General features: G+C 45.8%; 3 protein-coding genes across 4 annotated transcripts; 1 reads left to right on the top strand and 2 right to left on the bottom strand.

Annotated features, from left to right (window-relative positions):
* The first annotated feature begins 130 nt into the window (after positions 1-130).
* Positions 131-3,681, top strand: LOC142898341 (tumor necrosis factor receptor superfamily member 3-like). The gene is made up of 5 exons (XM_076041253.1): positions 131-309; positions 632-773; positions 874-999; positions 2,827-2,985; positions 3,626-3,681. The coding sequence occupies exons 1-5, from the start codon at positions 307-309 to the stop codon at positions 3,679-3,681; spliced, it is 486 nt and encodes a 161-aa protein (XP_075897368.1). The 5' UTR covers positions 131-306.
* A 687-nt stretch (positions 3,682-4,368) lies between these two features.
* Positions 4,369-9,413, bottom strand: LOC142898048 (uncharacterized). Its single transcript, XM_076040787.1, has 11 exons — positions 9,236-9,413; positions 8,969-9,049; positions 8,745-8,781; positions 8,248-8,355; positions 7,853-7,996; positions 7,093-7,183; positions 6,832-6,884; positions 6,220-6,336; positions 6,022-6,041; positions 5,830-5,938; positions 4,369-5,636 (listed from the first exon to the last, which is right to left on the bottom strand). The coding sequence occupies exons 2-11, from the start codon at positions 9,035-9,037 to the stop codon at positions 5,356-5,358; spliced, it is 1,029 nt and encodes a 342-aa protein (XP_075896902.1). The 5' UTR covers positions 9,038-9,049; positions 9,236-9,413; the 3' UTR covers positions 4,369-5,355.
* Positions 9,414-10,440: 1,027 nt separating this feature from the next.
* On the bottom strand, positions 10,441-22,314 carry iffo1b (intermediate filament family orphan 1b). 2 transcript variants are annotated; one of them, XM_076040991.1, is made up of 8 exons: positions 20,876-22,314; positions 18,620-18,680; positions 16,827-16,922; positions 16,278-16,418; positions 16,012-16,196; positions 15,802-15,928; positions 15,185-15,277; positions 10,441-14,890 (listed from the first exon to the last, which is right to left on the bottom strand). In XM_076040991.1, exons 1-8 carry the CDS (start codon positions 21,865-21,867, stop codon positions 14,708-14,710), a joined length of 1,878 nt encoding a protein of 625 aa, XP_075897106.1. In that variant the 5' UTR covers positions 21,868-22,314; the 3' UTR covers positions 10,441-14,707. The 2 variants fall into 2 exon arrangements, with proteins under 2 accessions (XP_075897106.1, XP_075897107.1); XM_076040992.1 differs by having other exon boundaries at positions 15,185-15,274.
* Positions 22,315-22,333: the final 19 nt, after the last annotated feature.

Here is a 22,333-nt window from a genome sequence, read left to right as displayed (position 1 = left end):
GTCGGGTCAATTATATTGTTTTCTGAAACGAAGATCGATTTTGGATAAAACGAGAATTTCGGCAGTGTATGTGGAAAAAGAGTGGGGGCTGAGAGGATGGCACGTTTCTTGCTGAGCCAGGGGTCAGGGCGACGAGAGGCATGCCTGAGCAGGGCTGAGACATTTCAAAGACACCAGTAAAATGTGCAGTTTTCAGTTTGAGTCATCATTGTCAATTTATGAATACTACCCTGACACACTTCTGGTGGCCTGCTCAGTCTCACACTGAGAGGGTCCCGGGTGACATCTAGGCTCGTCTTCTCCTTTATGGTAAGTTCTAACTACCTTTGCCATTCACTCCTGTTGAATCTTCTCCAGCTGCGCCAATGACTTCCCTCTCGTACGTTTGGGTTTTATCTTTTCTGCTGATAATATGTAAAAGGTTTGAGTCTCTCTCTTGTGCCTTTCATTTTAAAATGAGTGTCAGAGTCCCCAAAAAATATTTTGTTAGACATTGGACAGACAGTCTTTCATATTTTTAACAAACTAACCTTTCACCTCCTTCACCGCCTCCTCCTCTTCCTCCTCCTCCTCCTCAACCTCTCATGTTCATCCTCCACCTCTTTCTTCCTCCACCCTTCTTTCATCCCAGATGCAGCTGCTGTGCTATTTAGCCCTGACTCTCCTCTGCGGTCTGCCGCTGTCCTCCTCCGTGGCAGCCCTCGCCTGCAAAGACACCCAGTACGAATGGCCGCTGCTGGTCCCCAAGTCGTGCTGCAACAAGTGCCCGCCAGGTTCGGTGACGTCAACGAATTTTGTTCCATTTTTTTCTCTCTCTCTCTTCAGCCCCGTCGCAGGTTGCAGGTTGACTGTGGATCTATCTGTGCATTTCAGGTACTCATCTGAACGGCCGCAACGAAAAAGAATGTAAATATAAGTGCAAAAACTGCGAGGACGAGATGTACAGACCGACCTACAACACGGATTTCTCCTGCCTCAGCTGTGAAAACTGCAGAAGAAGTGAGTCCTTTCAAAACTTCCCTCAGACAGACTGCACCAAGTGCACCGGCATTCCCTTTTTTCCAGACCCCTGAGTATAACCGGTTTCATGATAACCCTTTTGACGGCCGTCTTTGATGAGTTAAGATTTAACGGCTTCTTCTGCTAAACCAGCTTGTTCTATTGTTATAGCCAGTGTGGGCTGTCTCTCTGTGGAGAAGTGTCTGTACACTAATAATATGAAAACACATTTTATAACCTAGTCAAAAAGAGGTCACTCTAGGGGTTAAAAAGTTTCTGAAAACGCCGAGTGATGTGGAGAAGCACATCACTCATATCACGCACACGACAACGCCAGCCCTCTGCTGCGGCCCCTGTTTATCACCTCTGTACGTGAATTGCGTGCTCGTGCTCGCTTCGCACGTATGACGCGAGCCCAAGCGTCCCCATCGGCTTTTTTTGCAGGCCTGACCACCGGCTGAGTCCAGTTAGCGCACAAGAACACACGTCGACTTTTTTCAGTTGTTACTCAGCCACAGTCTACAGATCACGATTTCAGAGAATTTGTCAGATACGCAGTTAAGGTCATGTATTGTGAGGGGATTTCCTCATCTGTTTGTCATGGTGGGATACACTCAGAGAGAGATATGGGTGTAGTGCGGTGAGGGGGGCTCCTTTCCTGTTTTGGTGGGATTCTGCAGCGCAGGCTCGTATTTAGGCGGCAGAGCTGTCGCTGGCAAGCATGAGAAGTAGACCATCGTCATGTCTGTGGAAAAAGAGACAGAAACGCACAAAAATGGTAAACAGTGGAAAGAGATGAAAGATCATAAATGTCATGTCCTATGTTATTAGTCAGGTCTCTGCCCTGCCACAGGTGAGCAGAAACACATGGGTATGCTTATTTTTAAATGTCACTGCAGACGGCAAAGTGCAGACGGCACAGAAGGGAACATTTTATTTTTTGCAGAGTTCAACTTTTTACACGATGCTCTGCTTACTTTTTTTTTTTTTTTTTTTTTTTTGCACGTTTCAATTCAACCTTCTCACAGTTTCATCCTTGGCCCTGTTGTCAGTCAGGGCTGAGGAGAAGAAGGTGGGCGTCAGAAATGTCAAAGACCTCCTGTTTGGTGCACATCCAGGGGCTTTAATTCAGTTAACGGAAGTGGAAATTTTTATTGGCGGAAAGCGGTCGACCCACACGTCTCACCAAGCTTTTACATTAAAACGAAATTGTGTTGACTGTTGTCGTTGATAACCTGGTCACTGAGAATTGGAGGCGAGCAGTAAACACTGAGGTTTTCAGTATGTCTAGATTGCTCTCCTCATTTACACACAGCTTCCCGGACAACATCTTGCGACTAAGATTAAAAGCTTGCTTTGAATGAAGACCCCCTCTGATGTGTGATGGTTTGTTGTACCGTTATGAAGTGTTGCTTAGCACACCGAGTGTTGTGCGATGACTGTGGGGGCTTGTTTGGTTACATTTGTAGACTAAGACTAAAAAAAATACGCTTGATAAGCATTTGTTCACAAGAAAAAAAAATGTCTTATCAGAGTGAAATTCAGCTTGGAACCAACTCTAAAGAAAAAAAAGGCATCAAAGTTGAGAAATGAGTGGAGAACCAGATTCATTACCAGACTACCTTGTGAGTCATTTCCCATTCAGCAATCAACTGTGTGCATGCACACTAAACCCAAACTTTGGCTTCATATTCAGAATTCTGATTCAGTTTGTTTCTTTTAAAGATGCTCATTCTCCTCTTGGCTCTCTCTCTCTCTCTTTCTCTCTCTCTCTCTCTCTCTCTCTCTCTCACTCTCTCTCTCCCTCTCTTTTTTTTTTATTTACAGCAAACATGGAGTATTTGTCACCCTGCAACGCCACCCATAATGCGGTGTGCAAGTGTAAACCCGGCTACAAATGCAAAGCCCTGCCCTGTGTGCAGTGCCTGCCGATACCTACCACCACCATCGCTACCACACTCACACCCACCACGTTGACAAGCCCAGGTAGGAGGCTGCCTATTCCCTCGTCTCAGCAGAAAAAGAAAATAAAGTGTTTTTTGATGGTGAGGCCCCGTGCTTCAGAATTAGCAACCTGGTTTGAGTGTTTGGGGGTAAAAGAATAGTTGCATGCAGGAGAAAAAACATTACCGTGGGAAAACACCAAAATAAGGTCACGGAGGATGTGACCGGCAATATCTTTGACCTTTCTGGTTTCTTTCACGACACCTTGTGTACGGTGTGTACGGTGGGAGGGAAAACCGTTTGTGCTTCTAACCACATCTGGGAGGTTGCCAGTTTGCAGCCTTGTGTTGCTGATCCAGAAACCTGGTGAACCAGATGTTTCCCGGTAGGAATTGTTCTGAGTTGAAATTTGGATGAAGCTTATCAGCCAAAAGGTGCATTAAACAAATGCCAGACTGGAGCACCAGCTGAGCCTCCAGCAGCAGGATGCAACATCAGATTCATAGCAGTCTTATAAATTGCTACTTTTGTTTATTGTGGCACTGCAGCATGGCACTCTTGCTGTCTCCACATGTAGCATCTGATTTAAGGTTATATTCTGGACATAATCCCAGATTTTCTGACCTTATTGTTGTTGAGCTTAGTTCCTTTGCAACTTTTTTGTCTCCTTTAGTCCCTGCAGTCATTACAATGGTCCACAGCAGCACCATGAGAAGCCCCCAGAGAAAAAAGAGCTAATTTAAAAACAGTCTGTAATTCTTTCCCTGAGGATGTTTAGCTTTCTATTTTTTTTTTTTAAGTTTTTTTTTTTTTTATTGCTCATTTGCACAGATGCCACATGGTACCTGATCAGTCTGCCGCTTGCTGTAATTGTGATATTTGCCGCTGTCGTCGTCATAAAGAACAAAATAATTCTACGCTGGATCGGTTCACTGAAGTACGGTGAGTGAAAAAAACATACAGCTAGATACAGACAGGAGTTTATGCAGAGCATCACAGCACCATCACTTGCTTACTCAAACAACGATCATATGCTAGCCATAAAAAACCACTCCCTGCCCGTCTGCTCCTCTCAGGCTACCCTCGGCCTAAACCGCACACTGCAGTGCCAATGTGCCACGTGGACGAGGAGATTTCCAAGCCGGTCCAGGAAGCCGGCTGCGACTGCATCTTGAAAACAGAACCGGAAATGGAACTCTTGGAAATACCGCAGATCCAAGTTTGAGGTCACAAGACAGACGCAAAAAAAACCCACCTCACATACATAATGCTTTGGTTGTCTCTTGAGAAAGCGGTAGGCGAGAGTTCCCTCGACCTGTGCGGACCAGCTAGGGTTCGAAGGGTCACACCTGAGTGGACAGCTGCTGTTCGCTGAGAGGAATCATGACCCGACCCCTCAGTGGTGGAATGACGTGTTTCAGATGACAGATGCGGAAAAGGTTTAGTGTAGCACTGTCCGTGCTGCGCATGAGTTTAAATTGTGCATTATTTTTTTTGCAATACAGTGGTATGTACAATGGTACACAAAAAGTTAAAGATATTTCACATCTTCACATTTGCACGTTTTGTATATAAATAGTTCTTAGCTTTTTAGTTTCTTGCAGCTTGAATATAGATATGTTGTTATCTTAGAAATGTGTCAATAATAATAACTGCAATAAACACTTGGAAACGTGGGTGTGAGAGACTGAGGCAAGTGATGGCACAATATCATTCATTCATCTTCTATACCCGCTTAGTCCCGAGCTCAGGGTCACAGGGGTCTGCTGGAGCCTATCCCAGCTGTCTTAGGGCAAAGGCAGGGTGACACTCTGGACAAGTGGCCAGTTCATCGCAGGGCCACATAGAAACAAACAACCATTCACACTCACATGCACACCTACGGACAATTTAGAGTGTTCAATTGACCTCACATGCATGTTTTTGGAGGAAGCCGGGGAGAACCCGGAGAGAACCCACGCAGACACGGGGAGAACATGCAAACTCCACACAGAAAGGCCCCAGGTCCGGGTCCCGGAATCAAACCCACGACCTTCTTGCTGTGAGGCGGCAGCGCTAACCACTGCGCCACCGTGTCGCCATGGCACAATATTTACATGTTAAATTATGATAAGGCGAAAACCACTTTACAGCTTTCCTGAGAGGGTTAAACATTTTCCGGTTCGCGCTACCACCGGGTTTTTTCCAGAAGGACCCCGCGAATAAAAACATTTCTGCAGAAAACTATGATTCACAGTTAGTCAGACGGATTCAGTTCTGCTCCGCGCAGACATACAAGCACAGGCGTGCGCACACACACACGCAAACACGCACACATCTGTGCTTGCATATTGTTCCCACAATTGCTTCCTCTCAGACGGAGGTTTGGAAGATCAGCTTGATAAAAGCTGTTTTTCCCCTCCAAGTGGCGAATCACAGCGCCTCCTCCTTGGACACGTGACAGTCTTTCCCCTGCTCCTGGCACGGGAAGAAAATGCTGTCGCTCTCGCTGCTCCTCTCCTCCTCCGAGAGATGAACGCTGGGAGAGGATGTTGGATGGAAGACGGGACAGTCTCGCTCCTCTTCCTCCTCCACTTCGTATTTGTCCGTCTCGGCCGTCCTCCTCTCTGCCTCCACGGTCGGGCCGACTTGGCCCGTGAACTGACTCAGCAAACTGAAGATGACAGTTCCTGGGTTGTGAAAGTGGACTGGACCTACAGAGGCAAAAAATTAAAAAAATTAAAAAAATGTGCATGGTATGAGTGTAGAAAGTCATTAGCATAGACCAGGGTGGGACAAGTCAACAGGCCACAGTGAGGCGACCACATCTTTTACATGCTTCGTTTTCCTCGGGACCCTGAGTGAGTCAAACGCTCGTGTGAAAGTCTTTATCTCAATCATCAGTACCCAGATTGGCAGCTGAAAGTGACGACGACGGCGGCTGCTTTGCACTAGATGAGTCTCTGGGCGCTTGGTGAGTCGACTCCTTTGACTTGAGAGAAGAGTCTCGGCCTCCCTGAAAAAGAACATGTCCGTCAGGGGCGGCGCCGAAAGAGGAAGAGTGACTCACATCTGTCATAGCCAAATAAAGCAACGTACCTTGGTGCACAGCAGCAGTGCTATGGCCGGAAAAACACAAGACGCACGTGTCAATACATAACCCCAAATGAAATGAGTCAATGTGGCTGACAGAGAATAATAACGTCTTCCAAATAGAATCACTCAGTCCTTTCTCATTTGTTCAGTAATTAGTTTCCTCAGAAGGGGTGCGTTTGTGTCGTGAAGCCATGGCGTCACCTTGTTTGAAGGACAGCTTGTTTGCCGGCCGGCAAATCGAGAAAAGGGTCACAAGAGTTGCACCTCCCATGAAAACCAGCAGGCTCACGACAATGGCTGCCTGGGAAATGTTATTCTCTGAGGAAAAAAACATTCAGCAGCCTTTCAGTGACAGCGGTGGTGCGAGGGCAAGCGGCGATCAAAGAGCTGAAGAGCAAACTCACCGCTGGAGGTGACACACATCACGAAGGGTCTGGCTAACTGCCAGTAAACATTCAAATTTGTACCTATGCTAATAAATAAAAACATGGATGTCTTGTTAAAGCTTTTTTTTCTCTCTTTATATTTCACCTAATTCGAAGAAATGTTTAAGCCTGAAATATCCTGCATACACAGATGCCTCAAAGTAACACTTTTGGGGTTTGGAGTACATTCTATAGTCCTTGACACAACCGCCCCACCTATCACCTATAATCTGCTGAGGAATTTGAAGGAGAAATTTAATTCAACGTCGATCTGTCGGTGGAATTGATATCTAAGATTTGGTGCAATTTTGCTTTTGAAAATAGACAACTTTGCCTAAAAATAGGCACTAAATAATCACACTGTTGACCGACCTCCCAAAACGCTCACCAATTTGGGAATGTGTTGCATTTCCTGGAAGAACGACAGCCCGGGTTGCACACCTGCATGAGATAAGAGGGAATCGGGTTTCTCAAATATGTGACCTGCACTGTGAAACGAGGGCAGGGCATTGTAACGTCTCTGTTTCTGTCTCTGTCTCTATGAATAAAAGGGGGTTAACAGAATACAACCCAAGAGGTCACAATAACTCATCCTGACTCTGGATGTCACATGACTCTGAAGGTCAAATTCCTACTACAACTGACTCACCTGGGAAAAGGGCAGCTGGATTTGGCAGAAGTGCTGCTGTGCTTTGGGGAAGTTGAGGGAGAAGGGGGCGTGGCTTTGCCTGTTAGAGTTGCTGTCAAACACACACACACACACACACACACACACACACACACACACACACACACACACACACACACACAACCGGGTCAGAAGCAGCTAGCAGCTAGCAGCTAGCGTGAATGATTCAACGCTGCCGTTTCTGGAGAAAACTTTTATGTTTGTAGTGCAGTGGTGGTTTCTGAGCGTGACTGTCAACGACCTCTTACTGTTGCTACTTCATCGCTTTAGTTGTGTTCTGTAAGGGGTTAAGTGCCCCGCCTCCCCACCCCCACTCACCTCACCCCGCCAAAAAATGGTTGGCTAGGAGTAACTTGTGAAACTTTGGTTTGTTGCTACTGTAAAAGAGTTTCCTGATCTGTTTGACAACCTGAAAGTGTGTCAGTACCCTGTTCAGTTTACATCTTCAATAGCTTCTTGCTTTCTATTGATCAACTTTTTTTTTTTATCAGCTAGAAAACATAGTTTATATGACTGGTTTTACTTAGAATTCCCTTAAATTATTCTTAAATTCACTTCGGGAAAATTTATAGCGATGATTGCCCTTTTGTTGTTGTTTTTCTTAATTTTTCTATTTCTGGGTAACTAATCTGAATATTTCTGACAGGGGAGCCTCCAGAGCTGCTCTCACACACTCAGAACTCTGGCCTCTGACTGGCCGAGAGTGGCGCTCTGTGTTTACCAGCTGTGGTGGTTTCCTGGTTCCTTTCACAGTATCGGCAGTAGTCTGAGAGCGATAACCTGATGGTGCACGTGAAACCAGCTTCACACTCGCATCTCACATCGGACGTGCTGGTGCAGTTCAAAACCACCTTTAGATTGAAATCTGAGACAAAGGAAGAGTTTCATGGGTAAGGTTTTACAGAGAAGAAACAATAATGATAATATTATAAATCGCAAATCAGGGTGCTTTACAACAATTAAAAACAATATCAAACAAAAATAATAATAAGAGCATAAATGAGAAAAAAAGAAAATACAGGAAAAAAAATATGCAGCTCAGTGTTATGTTAACAATTGAAATTGAAAACAAATGAAACACTTAAAATTTCCCCAAATGACTTATAGTTCCTTTACTTGGTCCGCAGTATGAGCAGGGGTGACATTTTTTGTCCTGGTTAAACCCAGTCATGTAGCTTCCAGGAGGACAGGCCGTGCACTCTTTACACGCGCTCTGGTACGTACCTGTGAGAACGGAAACAGACGCAAACCGGGTTAGAGGAAGAGCAGATGGAGTGGTGGCTGGCTCTAAAAGACGCATGCTAATGAAGGATGTGGTTGTGCACGGCGCTGCACTGCACTGCACTACTGTGCAGTGTGCACCTTTGAAAATAGGAAAAAGTCAAAATAAGGCAATGAGAAAGAGAGCGAGCGACAGACAGACAGACAGAGAGAGAGATGTGACACACAACCGTACCGTCTCCCAGTGATTCATTGCTCTTTTTCAAATAAAACACAACGCTGCTGATTCATTAATTAAGATGAATGAGTCAAAAAACCGCCGATGGATGCAGAGAAGAAGAAATGCAGGAAGAAATACGAGAAAACGTAACTGACGGAAACATTTTTCCTACCTGCAGGGCAATTCTGGCACTGTCTGTTCTCTCCACCCTCAAATTAAAAGTGATAAGAGTTAAAAACAAAAAAAAACAAAAACAAACATTACTACACTCACGCTCAACCTTCCTTGTACACATCCATGATGCAAACTTGTATGATAATAATCTCGAAAAAAATTCATTTTCATTTCAAATGTCCATGAAAATGACAAGTGAGCGTAAAAGTTGTGAGTTGTTACCACGGGTGAGCAGAGCGCCGTCCGTACAGGTGAGAGCAGGAAAATCAGCAAACATTGCACAGTTCCCATCCTACTGACCAACTGTTGGAGAACACAGTGGTAGAATAGGGGGGTTTAGAATAACAGCAAAGGTTTTGCCATATCTGACGAGATCAACGTGGAAAACCGAGATGTTGGTTTAATGTAATTTAAAAAAAAAATCAAGTAAAACAATAGTTCTAATAAAAGTAGGGGGGGAAACATAAAAACATAAATATATTTTTTTACCTTTTACAGGCACCTGTTGTTGACTCTCTGTAGTTTTGATCACTTCCTCAAGGTGTGACAAACTCTTTCTCTCCCTTCTTCTGCCTCGCTCTGTCCTTCCTCCGTCTGTCTCACTGTTTCCTTACCTGCGTACATCCTCCCCTGGCTCCCCCGCCCACTGACTCTTTCTGCCAGCGCGCCAATGTCCTGTTTGTGTGCACCGAGCTCACACGGTTGCGTCGTGTGCTCTCTGACGTGGATTCTGCATCAAAGCACTTCATCACTTTCCGTGCAAGCTGTAAGACGTGACAAGGCCCGGATTCAAAGTGCAGCTTTTTGTGCAGCGGAGAGACCTTGCAGGCAGCAGCCGCAGTTAGACCTCAATGATGGGAAGTCACATTTTTGGAAACCTTGGCTAACCTTTTTTTTTTTTTTTGTTAACTTGATGACCAGATACTCTCAATTAAATTTAAACAGAGCCTGAAGGTCAGTTTAGGGGTCGGTTGACCACATAGATTCCAAAGGAAAATACATTCTTTTGGATCACGTTAATAGTAGGGCGTCGTAGTGAGGCTCAAACAGTTGAGTTCAGTTAAATCACCCTTTTGTTGGTGTTCGATCAGCTTAGAAATCCTGAAAGACCTCAGGCCACCCAGGTCCCATCATCAAAACTCTTGAATCTAATCCCAAGATGAACTGTAACTCCTTGTTTTTTTGTTTTTTGTTTTATCTCATAATGATAACTGTTCTCTGCTTGTCTTTAGGTTTTTTTTTTCTGAAATGCTTGCAACGTCCTGCAAAAATTAGATCTGAATTGCTTATTTTATTTTGTTTGTATAATTTCTGTTGGTTTTTATTATTACACTCTTTTTGCAGCCTCTTGGTTTTTAAAATATCTTACATCAATAAAGTGGATTGGATTGGATAAAAAAAAAGATCTGATTTCAAAGTTCTCAATCTTGATCTTTAAGATCTCAAAGGCTCCACAAATAATGTTTTCATGAAATCCCATATGAAATAAGTCAAGATGGAAATTTCTGCTCTTTAGACTTTGCTAAAAGGCACAAAGGTAGAAGCAATTCTACCCTCAGACTTTTCATAGCGTTCAGCTGGTCGACCGGTGGAATCAGTTTGTTTTTAACTCTATAAAACCGACTGAAAGATCAACATGCAAAAAAAAAAGAAGAAAAAAACACAGAAAGAAAAGACCAAACTGCAAAAATAACTCTGTTGCTTTGTTGTATCTTTTATTTTGTTCAGTCCCTACTCAAACATTACATACTGCAGCTTAGCAATAGAGCCTTGTCAGACCATCTTTATGTCCTGGAGTTGAAATCGGCACAATCGTTCACCAGAACCAGAATCATGCATTGCATTTCACCGCCAAATTGTGTGAGAAAAGAAAAAAGATGAACAGGAAACGGCAAAATACGTGATGCCTTAATTCCAAAAGATAACACAACCAGATGCTTAAATTCAGCTAAATTTGTCTTGATGAGGTTGTTATCACGTGTGAGAATGAGGACTTTCTTCCTCTTCGGTTCAAAGTTCTGTTTCCTGCGCGCAAAAAAGCCATCATACAGTCATTTTGCAAAAGCATTTGCATGTCCGAGCGTTTCTCTTCTTCTTGTTCTGTTAAAACTTGGGTTATTTTTAAATTGGCAACCACACACAGTCAGACAAGATTATCACAGAAGCAAATTAGCCTGGCTGAATATTAGGGGGAAAAAAAACAACTTTTGATTTTTTTTGTGTTTTTTTTTCCTTGTTGAATGTTTCCCTCCATAAAAGTCGATTCAAAAACAATGGCACGCTCATATTGCACCCACTGGCACATGCATACTGAACTCACTCAGTGTGCAAACTGAGGGTTTTTAAAGTGTGTCGCCAACATCCTCCTCCAGCGCTACAATTATTCTACTAAACAGCATTCAGCTCGTTTCCATGGCCACACATGCACAAGTTTAAATAGGCTTCAAACGTTTTCCCCATTAACTGAGACGACAAAGTCACAGCAGGAAAGCAGAAATACACTTTGCTTTGTTAAACCACTCGGAAGAAACTACAACCATGACTGTGGAAAGAGAACAGTGCCTGATGATCTAGGAAAACGAGGTGACGAAAAAACTTAAGGTTCGAAAAAGATTTGAGAAATCTGTTAAGGTGTGCGTATGAAATAGAAATTTTGATCAAACAGAGAATTATTGACCATCGAGAATAAATTATTTTTGTGAGTTTGATTGGTAACACACTAACATATTGTTAATATATTATTAACAATATATAATAATAGTGTTTTTTTTGCAAATGATTGAAATACAGCAAAAATGTTTGCATTTCAACAGGGGAAGTGGTCAAACACCTGGAACTTGTAAAAAAACAAAACAACAAAAAAAAACAACCTCAATGACTTTTTTGTTCCAGCTGCGTGACATTTATTTCTCAGTGTCATTGACATTTCACTGTCAACGGCACACCAATGTCATTTATTGTTTTAGGGATGGAAATCTTGTGTTGTAACAATCTAAAATTTTGGGACGGCGAGAAATCACCGTCGTCAGTGAAAATAGGCAGCAAACACTAAAACCAAAACCCAAATCAAGCTTTTAGCATTATTATTAGCGTTGGTGTTATCATTTGATTAGATTTTACTCTCATCTTCACAAATCACTGCAAATCGTCTCTCTTTTACATAATCATTTAACATAATCGTCATTCATCGGGAACATGTTTTCTCCTCATGGTGCGTTTTGATCACATGACCTGTGCTGTGACGGTGAGAGTTCTGTAGTGCTGACTGCAGCGAAATTCTAGAGGAAGCCGCGTTGTTCTGTTCAACTGGCACTGTGTTAAAGATCACAGTCAACATGCTGAGAGAGAAAAAAAAAATCATCAAATAAAACCAAAATAATCAAAGTGGAAATGAGGTATGTGTTGGTGTATGTCTATCATTCTAGCACCCCAACATAGAAAACAAGAAAAAAAATCTATTTCTACAACGTCCACAGTTTTTTTTTCTCTCTCTCGCTACTTTCACAATAGTGCTGATTGTTTTCATATACATTTTTGCTTTGCTTAGTCATTGTAACTATTTACATCTTGAAAAATAGCTTTACTCAGTGTTAATTATCAAGCACCTTGGTGAAACAGCTGCTGCGGCCACACTTCATCGTTTTGTCCCCCCAGCAATTTCTTTGTCTATATACAAATATTATAGCTTTGTTTTGGCACCCAGTGGCTTATTTACACCCTTGCCTTGTGTCTCTGTATTTTTTTTCCTTTGTTTTGTTTTTCTTCCACAGTACTTGCAGCAGCTCCGCACAGTCATGCAACCTTCTTTCAACAGACCGTGAGCGCTATGCGGCATTTATGCAGCGCTGCTCTGGCCGAGACCCGGTGCATTGAGAGAAGCTGCGTCTCTCTCACAGCTTTAGGGTTATTAGAAGGTAACATGTTTTTTTTTTACCAGGTAAGTTCTTTAATGCTTCTCTCAACGTCTAGTGATTCATTTTTTTTTTTAAGCAAGCCTGATATTCAAGGAAGCCCACATGACTGCGTTTCATATTGAGGCCACTGAACCTTATTGATCTGTGTATATTCTTATGTATATGAGAACCGTTCTAAGGGTTGGAAAACCAAATTACTTTTTATTGTACTGCGACTATACACTTTCATTAATGTATTTACGGGCAGTAAATTAAGCTCTTACCAATCATAGATCAAGCCAAATTTTACACACTGGACCTTTAAATGTGAAACAACTTCACTTACTCTGAAAAGGCAGGTATGCTGTTCTATACACCCACAGAGTGTGAAACATGGGCTACGTAACTAAAAAAAAAAAGAAGATTAAAAACAGAGGAATCAGGTCAACGTCTCCAACAACTGCTGGCGTTTCACTTTCCTCCTCACAAGGAAGTTTAAAGATGGATGGAACCTCACCCTTTTTTTTTCCTTTTTCCATTGAGAGGCCCTTTTTTTCTTTTTTTACCATCCATCCTTTGATGTTATTTTTAATTTCAGCCTAAAGTGATAAAAGCCTCGCATGAGTTATCATCCAGGCGACACCACAGGTCTCTAGAAAACATCAGATTTAGCCTTCTGCAACCGAACCGCTCCATATTAGCTCCCTGCTACTTCTTGGGAAGGAGACAAGAGGGTGGCGACTGGCGAGGCGTCTCAGATGGGCTGGAGAGGCTGTCACTAACCTGAGAGGAGGTGTCAGTGCCCTCTGTGACATCACAAAGGGACAGACGTGTTCACAGACAGACTAGAGACACCTGAAATTGTTGTACAACGGCGGCAAAGTGCACTTTACACATCAAGGGGCGTTGAAGATGCGGGTGGATATTTCTGATCCGGAGGGTTGTAGCGGAGGCACGGCTTCCTCTGTTCAGTAGCCAGTTAGCAGAGTGGCTTCACACAACCACCGCTGGAGGTCCGAGCTCAGTGACACATGCACATATGGAGTCCAGTTGTGAGAACGTGGAGCACGTACGTGGACGGAAGAAGGTGGAGTCCTCTGGTAAAAGTGTGTGTGTTTGTCTCATTTTGCTGCGGCTAACCGACACCAGAAGTTTATGATGATCACATGACCATCGTATTCATGTTCATGTTCGTGTTCATATTCATGCGGCGGCACAGATGGTTTCAAGCAGCCTCGCACAAGATGGGACGCTGATCTCCAAACCGTCCGTCGGAGGACATCTTCACAGAGCAGAACTGGTGAAGATCCAAACACCCACACGACACACACTGCTCCGTACGAACCAGAGCGGAAAAACAAAACATGTAGTGCCAGTTACAGAGGCTCAGACTGTCATGACGTAGTGCAACAGTGCGTGATGCGTGGGTGTGGTGCTGTAGCGGGATGCGTTCGGAGGCCACTCAGCTGAAGAGCCCGCTACTGAGCGAATGTCAAGACCTGGCGGCGCTGGAAGTGGACGGCGGAGATGCCGACGACCTGTCGCTGTCTCTCTGCTCCGCGTCCTCAGCCGAGGACGCAGCCGAGGACGCAGCCGCGGGTTGACTGCACACAGACACAACAACGCACGAAGGAGAAATAGAGATGAATGCACAAGTTGTTTGTTTTCTATCTCTTATGATTTAACAAAGGCAAGATTGTGGCAAGAAGTGCCTGTTGAACTCGGTCGAGAAAGGCTGAGAAAATTATTTGACTGGTTTGAACTGACAATACTAAATTAACAAACACCCCAGAAATTAGACTTTTATAAGTTCTTAAAGAAAATTTTAAGAAAGTGTTTCAATTTCAATTTTCAATTTCTTTATTTTTAAAAAGGATATTAATCAACATTTCTTGCGAAAGTAAATATACCTGAGTTAGCTGAAGGCTAGTTTCCACCGGTAGTCCCTTTGCCAGATGTTAATAGACGCTTCAATAAAATACAGCACCCTTTGTGATGTCACACAGGGATGTCTTTTAAACATCCCTGTGTGATTGTCCATCAAAGCGCAGGAAGCTAAGATACAAAACTAATTCAGTGTGTCTGAGCAGTGTGTCGACAGGTGGACAGACCCGTCTCTGTCGCTGTCGCTCTGCGTGATCAGCCTCCTGCAGGTCTCCATCTGTACGTCCAGGCCTCTCTTCATCGAGCACATCTCCATGTACTCGTGCAGGTGTCGGTTCATGTCGCTCTTGGCCGTGGCCAGTTCCATCTGGAGAGAGAAGAGAGAGGAGTCTGTCGCAGGGAGCCCGAACCCTCTGATGTTTGACGATCAGCAGGGTTTTCAATCAAAACAAAAGACAGGAATCCCCATGTTTGAAGAATATGTGCTGGTAACATGATGTGCCTTTAAAAATATCCAAGCTCAGTGTTTCATGGCTGAATCATCACATCATCCACAGGCAACAAAGCACGGCGACTTGTCGACTCAGCAAAAAGGCGCACGAGTAGGAAGCAGAGTGGAAACACAAAATGCATGAAGAGAAAAAGAGAATTCAGTCCTGACCTCGATTTGGTCGATGGTCTCCTGGTACTCTTTCTCCCGGGACTTGAAAAGACACTCTGTGTCATTAATCACCTTTTCCAGACAGTCTTCCTGCTGGAAACAAAGGTGTGAGGAGCTCGTTAGAAACGAGGAGTGAATATTGGTAGGATTTAAGTGCGCCTATAATAACCCCGCAGTAAAAGATGCCGCACGGCTGTAAAGGTTCATTTCGGATCACTGACTCACATTTCACTGACAAGTCCTTCCTATCAAACAGCAACGGCACGACTGCTCGAGTGTCACACAGTTACAATGGAAACATCAATGGAAACGCACTCATTTCCTAGAAACCAACACGGTAAAGAAGAAACACGAGCCAGACGTGGCGTCTGTCGTCGGCAGCTGCAGCTTCGTCCTGGAGCGACCCGAAGGTCAGCGAGGCTTAGTAGCACGTTAGCTCGGCTCGGGACATCAGAACCATCGAGGGGGTCTCTCAGTTTGAGCTGCAGTCGGAACGCAGTCCACTTTCAACCTCCCAGATATGAAAGTGCACTATAATGTGGTTTCCTTGGAACATGGGAACAGGTGCAGCTGAGTGCTGCATCTCCATGAGTGCATAGATGCTCCAGCTGTCCTACCTCTCCTGGCGGGTGGGCGGGGTCGGGAGGCAGAGAGCATCCTGGGAAGTCCTCCCACAGCAGCAGCGTCTCCTCGGTCTCCTCCCAGGCCAGGCTGTCGCAGTCGTCCTCAAACTCACACTCCCTCCTTGGAACAACGATAGAAATCAAGTGGTCAAACCGAGGACGAGGTCACGAGGAACAGCCATCCTGCAAGGCTGCGTGGCCTACAAGTGGTTGAGCATCCGCTGCATCTCCTCGTTGATCTGACTGGCTGAGGAGCCGCTGGCTTCCTCCTCCTTGGCCCCGCCCACCTCGCTCTCGGACACGCTGACCGAGTCCTCGCACTCGCTTCCGTTCACAGACTGGGGGGTTTGTTTGCGGCGGAGGTTCAAGGATGGTTGGTTGTTGGGAGCCTGCAGGTGGGTGAATAAGAAGCTCAAGGGCAACCTGCTGGCAAAGTTTCTCTCTGAGAGCGTGCAGAACGTTGTCCCGACCTGGTACATCTGCATGACGTTCTCGCAGTTCCTCTGCTGAGCCACGTCGCAGAGGCGAGCTGTGATGTCGATCCTGCGGCAGATGTCCATGTCCACCTTCATGGCTTTCTCCTGGATCTTGGTGTCCAGATCTGACAGGTTCTGCGCGGAGGATGGAGAAAAAAAATAAACAGCTGCGGTTTTACATTCCTACGTCGTTACGACTTTCTTTCAGAATCATCAGAACATTTGAATGCAATAATAGAGTCTCAGGGAAAATGGCAAATAAAGAGTTGAAAATATATGACAAAGTCCAAATTAAAAGTTGTTATGTGCAAAACATGATTTGTACAAGTTAGACCAAGATGCAATTTGAAACTTTTAATTGCAGCTGTGAATTCATAGGCAGTAAAAGACCGTCTGTGCTGCTCTGTCATTACACGTCTTTGACAATGTAATTAGACTCAGGTGAGTTGAAGAGAAATGCAACCCTGCAGACAGACGTAACGAGCAGCTGCGACCAAGTGAACCGGTGTTTACGAGCAGGGTGCGACGACACGCTGCGCTCACGTTGCTCATGAGGCCCTTGAAGAGAACCAGCTCGGCCTTCAGCTGCTGCACTCGGAGAGCCAGCTCGTCCTGGCAGCCCTCGCTCTCCTGCAGGTCCTGCAACGCATGAAGACGCATGAAGACGCATGAAGATACTTGGCAACAGCAGACACAAATCTAAATTGACAAAATGCCCTCGCAAGGTTTGAAAATGATGTTACATGCTTAAATGGATAGTAAAGGCCTGGTGGTTTTGCATCCAATACGACAAACCATTTTATTTGTACGTGTCTCAATTTTTATAGTTTTTTTCTATTTTGCTTTCTTCTGTAGTCACATGGCTATCGTGGATGTAATTGTGGGAATATTTTTTGGCACATGTATTGATCAGTGTCTGATAAGCCCAGGAGGGCTGGGCACCAATCAGGGTGTTTGACACTTAAATAAACAGATCAATTAATCAAAAAATAATAATTATAAAATAAAGGACAAGTGTGTAAAAGCCACAAGATTGCTGCTAACAATCAGTAAGACTGTTATTGCTCTACATATATTCTTATATATATGAGAACTGTTCTCAGGGTCGGAAAACCACATTAGTTTTATTGTACTGTGAGTTTACACTTTTAGAAATGTATTTACGGACAGCATGTTAAGCTGTTACCAATATAAAAATCATCAATCAAGCCACATTTTACACACTGGATCTTTAACAGTAAAGACATGATGACACTACACTACTAGACGTCTCTGTGTGCTTCACAGTGTGCTATCTCTGACCCGCCGATGAATGATCTGGTGGGAAACAGGCGTCAGCCTCACGCGGTTGCACCGCTGCGTGTGGCCGATGCTGCGAAACGGGGCCAGGTGCAGGTTTAGTGGTGTTTGATTCGCGTTTGTGAGCCTGCACGTGCAACCTTTTCAACCCAAAACACACACACACACACACACACGCACACGCACACACACACACACACACACACACACGCACACACGCACGCACGCACGCACGCACGCACGCACGCACACCACCATCGCAGGAAATGAGCGCCGCACTTTCTTGGAAGGAAGCACAAATATGGCCGTGGAGTATTTTGGTAAGCGGTGACAAAAAAAAGAAAAAAAAAAAACTTGTGCACAAGTGTCTTAAAGGGGCAGTGTTGTGGAGCGGTTCAAGAGATCCAATGGCTTGGAATGTAACAAAGGGAAATATGTGTGTGGCAGTCAGATGAATTCACTAAAAATAAATAATTGCTGTGTTGATATTTACTAATAATAAGCATTTATCAGCCGCTGCAGAAGTTGCATCTGCTCAGCATTTCATGATTTTAGCGTAAACATCACAGCTGGCACAAGAAAGATATGAGTGCAGGTGTGACCTCAGGCATCAGTTGTTAACATTTAAGTTGTTTGCTGCTGACTTTTTTTTTTTTTTAACCATTAGATGTCACTAATTCCCCGACGTCGTGCCTTTAACTTAAGAGAAAAGCTGCTTTGCTATGAATAATTAAGCAGTAAAATTTGCCTGCAGCCTGTTTTCAGTATTAGCAGTGCAGGAACAGGGGGAATGGCTGTTTGCATGTGCGTTTCTGTCCGTGCTAGGAAACTGCACATGCAATATTCATCAGGTGACAACGACCGAGCTTCTGAAGGACGGCAGCTGACTACACTTAGATAGCATGTCGTTAGCGTAGGTGTGCTACTAGCACGGAAATCCTTCATGTCTCACGTCCTAATAATCTGAACATTATCACATCTTTCAGAACCGTGATTCATTTCATTTGTTTCCATTTGTTTCTTTGCTGGTGATTTACCTCTTGCAGGTCCGTGATCTTCTGCTGCAGATCCATTCGCATTGTGTATTCCTCTTCCCATCTAAACGACACAGAGAAGCAAGGCTGAAGAAACAGGCAAGACTTGCAGCTGTCTGCTAATGTAAACAGCACACAGGACATGATGTTTTTCATAACCTTCAGCTTCCACTTAAGCCTTCTTTCATAACATGATGCTTCTCTGACTGACGGCGATGAGTTTCTTGACATTATGCCTAAATGAAAAATCCCTTGTTTGATGGATTTAGCACCACTCCAGCCGGCATGATTGGCCTTTGCCTGCAGTTGTATTACTATCAAAGCCTCTTGCAGCTCTTCTGCATCACCTCAGACTGTTTTGGTTTTTTTTACCCCAAAGGTTAAATCCAAACACTGCAGCCTTTAAGCAGCTTGCTGAGGCAGAATGCAGCCGTGCATCAGGGCGCCGTGGGATTAATACGTCCCAAAAGATACTGAGTCATGGAACGGGGCCTTGCTGTTTTCGTGTTGACTGCTTGTTCAATCAGTAAATTGAGAGCGTGCCAAAAGCTGAGCAGAGCTTCCCCAACCTTCCCCATTCAGCAAGCACGCTGCTCAGAGCGCCTGCTGCATTGCAGATACGGCGTGGAGTGAGGAGAGAGGGTGTGTGTGTGTGCAGTGGGGGAGAGGAGTCCCGAGAGAGGCAGAGGGCGTGTTTGGTGTGTGTGTGTGTGTGTGTGTGTGTGTGTGTGTGTGTGTGTGTGTGTGTGAGGAGTTTTGCGTGAGAAGGACAACGTGAATGTGTTCTTGGCAAAGCCATGAGCGACTGAGAGGAAAGAGACGATGAATAAAAGGTGATGCCTTCAAAAAGACACAGACGCGCCGTCATCCTCCAGCTGCATGAATCTGATTATACTTTAAGCCATTCTTTGTTATAGCCATTGTCAAGCCTATTTTTCCAGTCCGCATTTTAATGAAGCTCCCATCCATTGATTGTTTGTCTTGCCAACTCACCAATAAACAGCGTTCAAATGCCTTTCACGTGCTTGGCAGGAGGCAAAACACACACCTGGCTGGAGGTGATGTCACTAAATCGCCATCTGTGCTCTTTGTGATGTCACAAAGGGCTCTATTACCAAACTGTGATTTTATGGAGGCACACATTGTTATTAGACAATTAAAAGGAGCAGAAATTGAGATTTTTTTTTTCTGTTCCGGACAAAAGTTCAGTGAACTTTGCGTCGAGTCCAAATGATGCCTTTGATGTCGAACGTCCTCTGGGGTTTCTTTTTGCGACGCCCTTGTGTCCCTCCTGCACAAAGAGCCCACTATGCTGCCTTCAGGATCTCCTCTGTGCACGCATGGCTGCTCACATGGACATAATAGCGGGCGGTTTAATGATGACCGTGCTGTAACACGGTGGGAACCGAAGCCAAACTCAACCCACGACTTCCCTGATCATCGACCTACCGCAAAATACTTGGGTGATTTGGGGGGGGGGGGAGACGTACACCGTCTTCGATGAGGATCAAAAAGAATGACGGAGCTCAGGGCAGAGGTGACACTGTGCTATTTCAGGGGTCTGTTAATAGAGGCAGCTGCCTGCTGGAAGATATGGCATCCAGAGCGGGGCTGATGTCATCGGGTGACACACAGAGGAAAACTGGCACTGCGACCATGTCAGCTGGAGAAAAGTGTCATTTCAGAGGCTCCGTGATTTGATGGATGTGTTTGGGTTCCATCCGGAAACTGTTTTGTCTGCAAAGTTTCTTTTTTTATTATTGTTATGTTCGATCTTCAAATAGCTTCAAGTGCAGACAACATTTCAAACCTTTTAGAACGGCTGTGACAACCACCTGTTATTAAGTGGTTGCAGGTCCGGTTGTGTAAACGCTAACCTGTGCACGTGTTGTCAAAGACTCAATCTACAACCACAGTGTCCGCAGAAGACTCCTGGAAGTCTTACGAACTGGGCCACCACCAGTCAGGCCAACAGCTTGTCTTCACACCTGATGACCAACCTCTGACCCATATTCTTGTTTATATTTGGCCCCCATGACTGGTTCGTTTTAAGGGTTTATTTCGAGCGGCGACACCTGGCCAGACTGAGCTGAGCTGAGCTGAGCGACGGAAAGAAACTCTGCTGACTCAGCGGCTGTTTTGAGGAGACAGCTGGTCTGCGGCTGCTTCTCCACTCTGCACTCCCTTCCCCACACAAGACCATAATGCACAAACGCGCACAACATTTTGCCACAAGTCCCATAAGAAAAGTCCATTTACCTGCGCTTGTACTCGTCTCTCTCCCGCTTCACTTTGGCCAGCACGTTGTACAGGGCTCTGATCTCGGGGGTGATGGTGTCGATCTGGACCCCGACCCCGTCAGGATGCATCCAGGAGACCCCTGGACTGGTCAGCCGCTCCGCGCCGGGGCCAAACTTGCGGCTGTGGTTGTAAGACCAGATGGTGCCTGGCAGAAAGCGAGGAGGGTGGCTGGCGGAGGCGCCTGCTCCTGCTCCGGCTTTAGAGGAGAGGCCAGCCAGTGGGTCGGCACCAGGGGAGGCCTGGGTGATGCTGACGGCTGGGTTGCAGGAGGCTCCAGCCTGGGTGGAGCAGGAGGCTCCAGCCTGGGTGGAGCAGGAGCTTTCGCTGGTGGAGGTGTGCGTGAACAGTGTGGTGGGCCTCCTGGCCGAGTTGTTGGTGTTGTGGAAGGGCAGCGAGCCCGGCCTGAACGGGATGGTGCCCACGAAGCCCACCTGCACGGCCGCCTCCTGCGTCCGGGCCTTGCCCTCGCAGCAGCGTCCTCCTCCTTGGCCGTCCTTGCCGTTTCCATCCAGCGCCTGTTGCAGCTGCTTCTCCAAGACCTTGTTCCTGCGCTCCAGCTCGTGCACCTTGGCCAGGAAGCACCTGAAGCGCAGGTTGAGGGTCTTCAGCACGCTGATGTTGGAGCCCAGGTCGTTCCTCAGGGCCATGGCTCCAGGAGGAGGCGCTGCGGGGCGGTGCTGGTACAGGCTGATGTGACCAGAGTACGGTGAGGGCTGTACGGCCGAGTCAGGCCCCGCCGGGTCCGGGCCCGGTCCGGGCAGCTCGCCGAGCAGGGTAGAAGACGAGTCCAGTCCCAGTTGTCCGAACACGGTGTCGGGCAGCAGGCCCGAGGGTGAGTCGGGATGTCCCGGAGCCTGGAGCTGCTGCGGATGCTGCTGCAGATGCGCGGCTGCACCCAACAAAGGATTCATGCTATGATATGGAAAACTGAAGCGCTTCAGATCTGGCATGAACACGGACGGGCGAAGATTCTGCTGCAACAGAACGGGAGACGCGAGAACGAGCGAAGGAGAGGAAGACGCCGCCGGTATTTACCTGCTTATGTAAGCGGTAAATAAATAGCAGTCTGATCCTTAAAGCCGGCCGCTCTTGGACCGACCGGCGCTTCTTCTCACCGAGAGGCGAAAAAGCAGCGAGCGACTCCAGCGGGGCTGCGCGCAGACATGAGGGGGAAACATCGCGTTCGGTGGCAAAAGCAAAATGAGGCGAAGAACGGAGCGCAGACGAGCAGGGAAAATGGTGAAATGTCGGCCGGTGTCGGGGCGTCGCTGAAGTTCTGGCGTTAATAAGATGCGAGCCGAGGAGTGAGCAAGTGCAGGAGGCTGGAGGAAAACTGTTACCGTAAATATTGGACCAGAGCGGCACCTGGAAAACCACTCCCCCTCTCCACGCCCATCTGCTCATTATTAGCAAGAG

Source organism: Nelusetta ayraudi, unplaced genomic scaffold (genome assembly GCF_046127955.1).
Source record: "Nelusetta ayraudi isolate G7.1 ecotype Tasmania unplaced genomic scaffold, CSIRO-AGI_Nayr_v1 ptg000063l, whole genome shotgun sequence".
Taxonomy (NCBI): Eukaryota; Metazoa; Chordata; class Actinopteri; order Tetraodontiformes; family Monacanthidae; genus Nelusetta; species Nelusetta ayraudi.
The sequence above is the reverse complement of the archived record's forward strand: the minus strand, read 5'-3'. Positions and strand labels throughout refer to the sequence as shown.

Excerpts from the sequence above, each read along its gene's own strand:
- LOC142898048 (XM_076040787.1), bottom strand. The coding sequence starts at position 9,037 with ATGGGAACTGTGCAATGTTTGCTGATTTTCCTGCTCTCACCTGTACGG. Across the intron at positions 6,885-7,092 it reads TCCAGCTGCCCTTTTCCCAG|GTGTGCAACCCGGGCTGTCG; the intron begins GTGAGTCAGTTG and ends TATCTCATGCAG. Across the intron at positions 6,042-6,219 it reads CAAGCTGTCCTTCAAACAAG|CACTGCTGCTGTGCACCAAG; the intron begins GTGACGCCATGG and ends TTCCGGCCATAG.
- LOC142898341 (XM_076041253.1), top strand. Across the intron at positions 774-873 it reads CTGCAACAAGTGCCCGCCAG|GTACTCATCTGAACGGCCGC; the intron begins GTTCGGTGACGT and ends TGTGCATTTCAG. Across the intron at positions 2,986-3,625 it reads CACCACGTTGACAAGCCCAG|TCATTACAATGGTCCACAGC; the intron begins GTAGGAGGCTGC and ends TAGTCCCTGCAG.
- iffo1b (XM_076040991.1), bottom strand. The coding sequence starts at position 21,867 with ATGCCAGATCTGAAGCGCTTCAGTTTTCCATATCATAGCATGAATCCT. Across the intron at positions 16,197-16,277 it reads ACGTCATGCAGATGTACCAG|GCTCCCAACAACCAACCATC; the intron begins GTCGGGACAACG and ends ACCCACCTGCAG. Across the intron at positions 15,278-15,801 it reads CCGCCCACCCGCCAGGAGAG|CAGGAAGACTGTCTGGAAAA; the intron begins GTAGGACAGCTG and ends CTTTGTTTCCAG.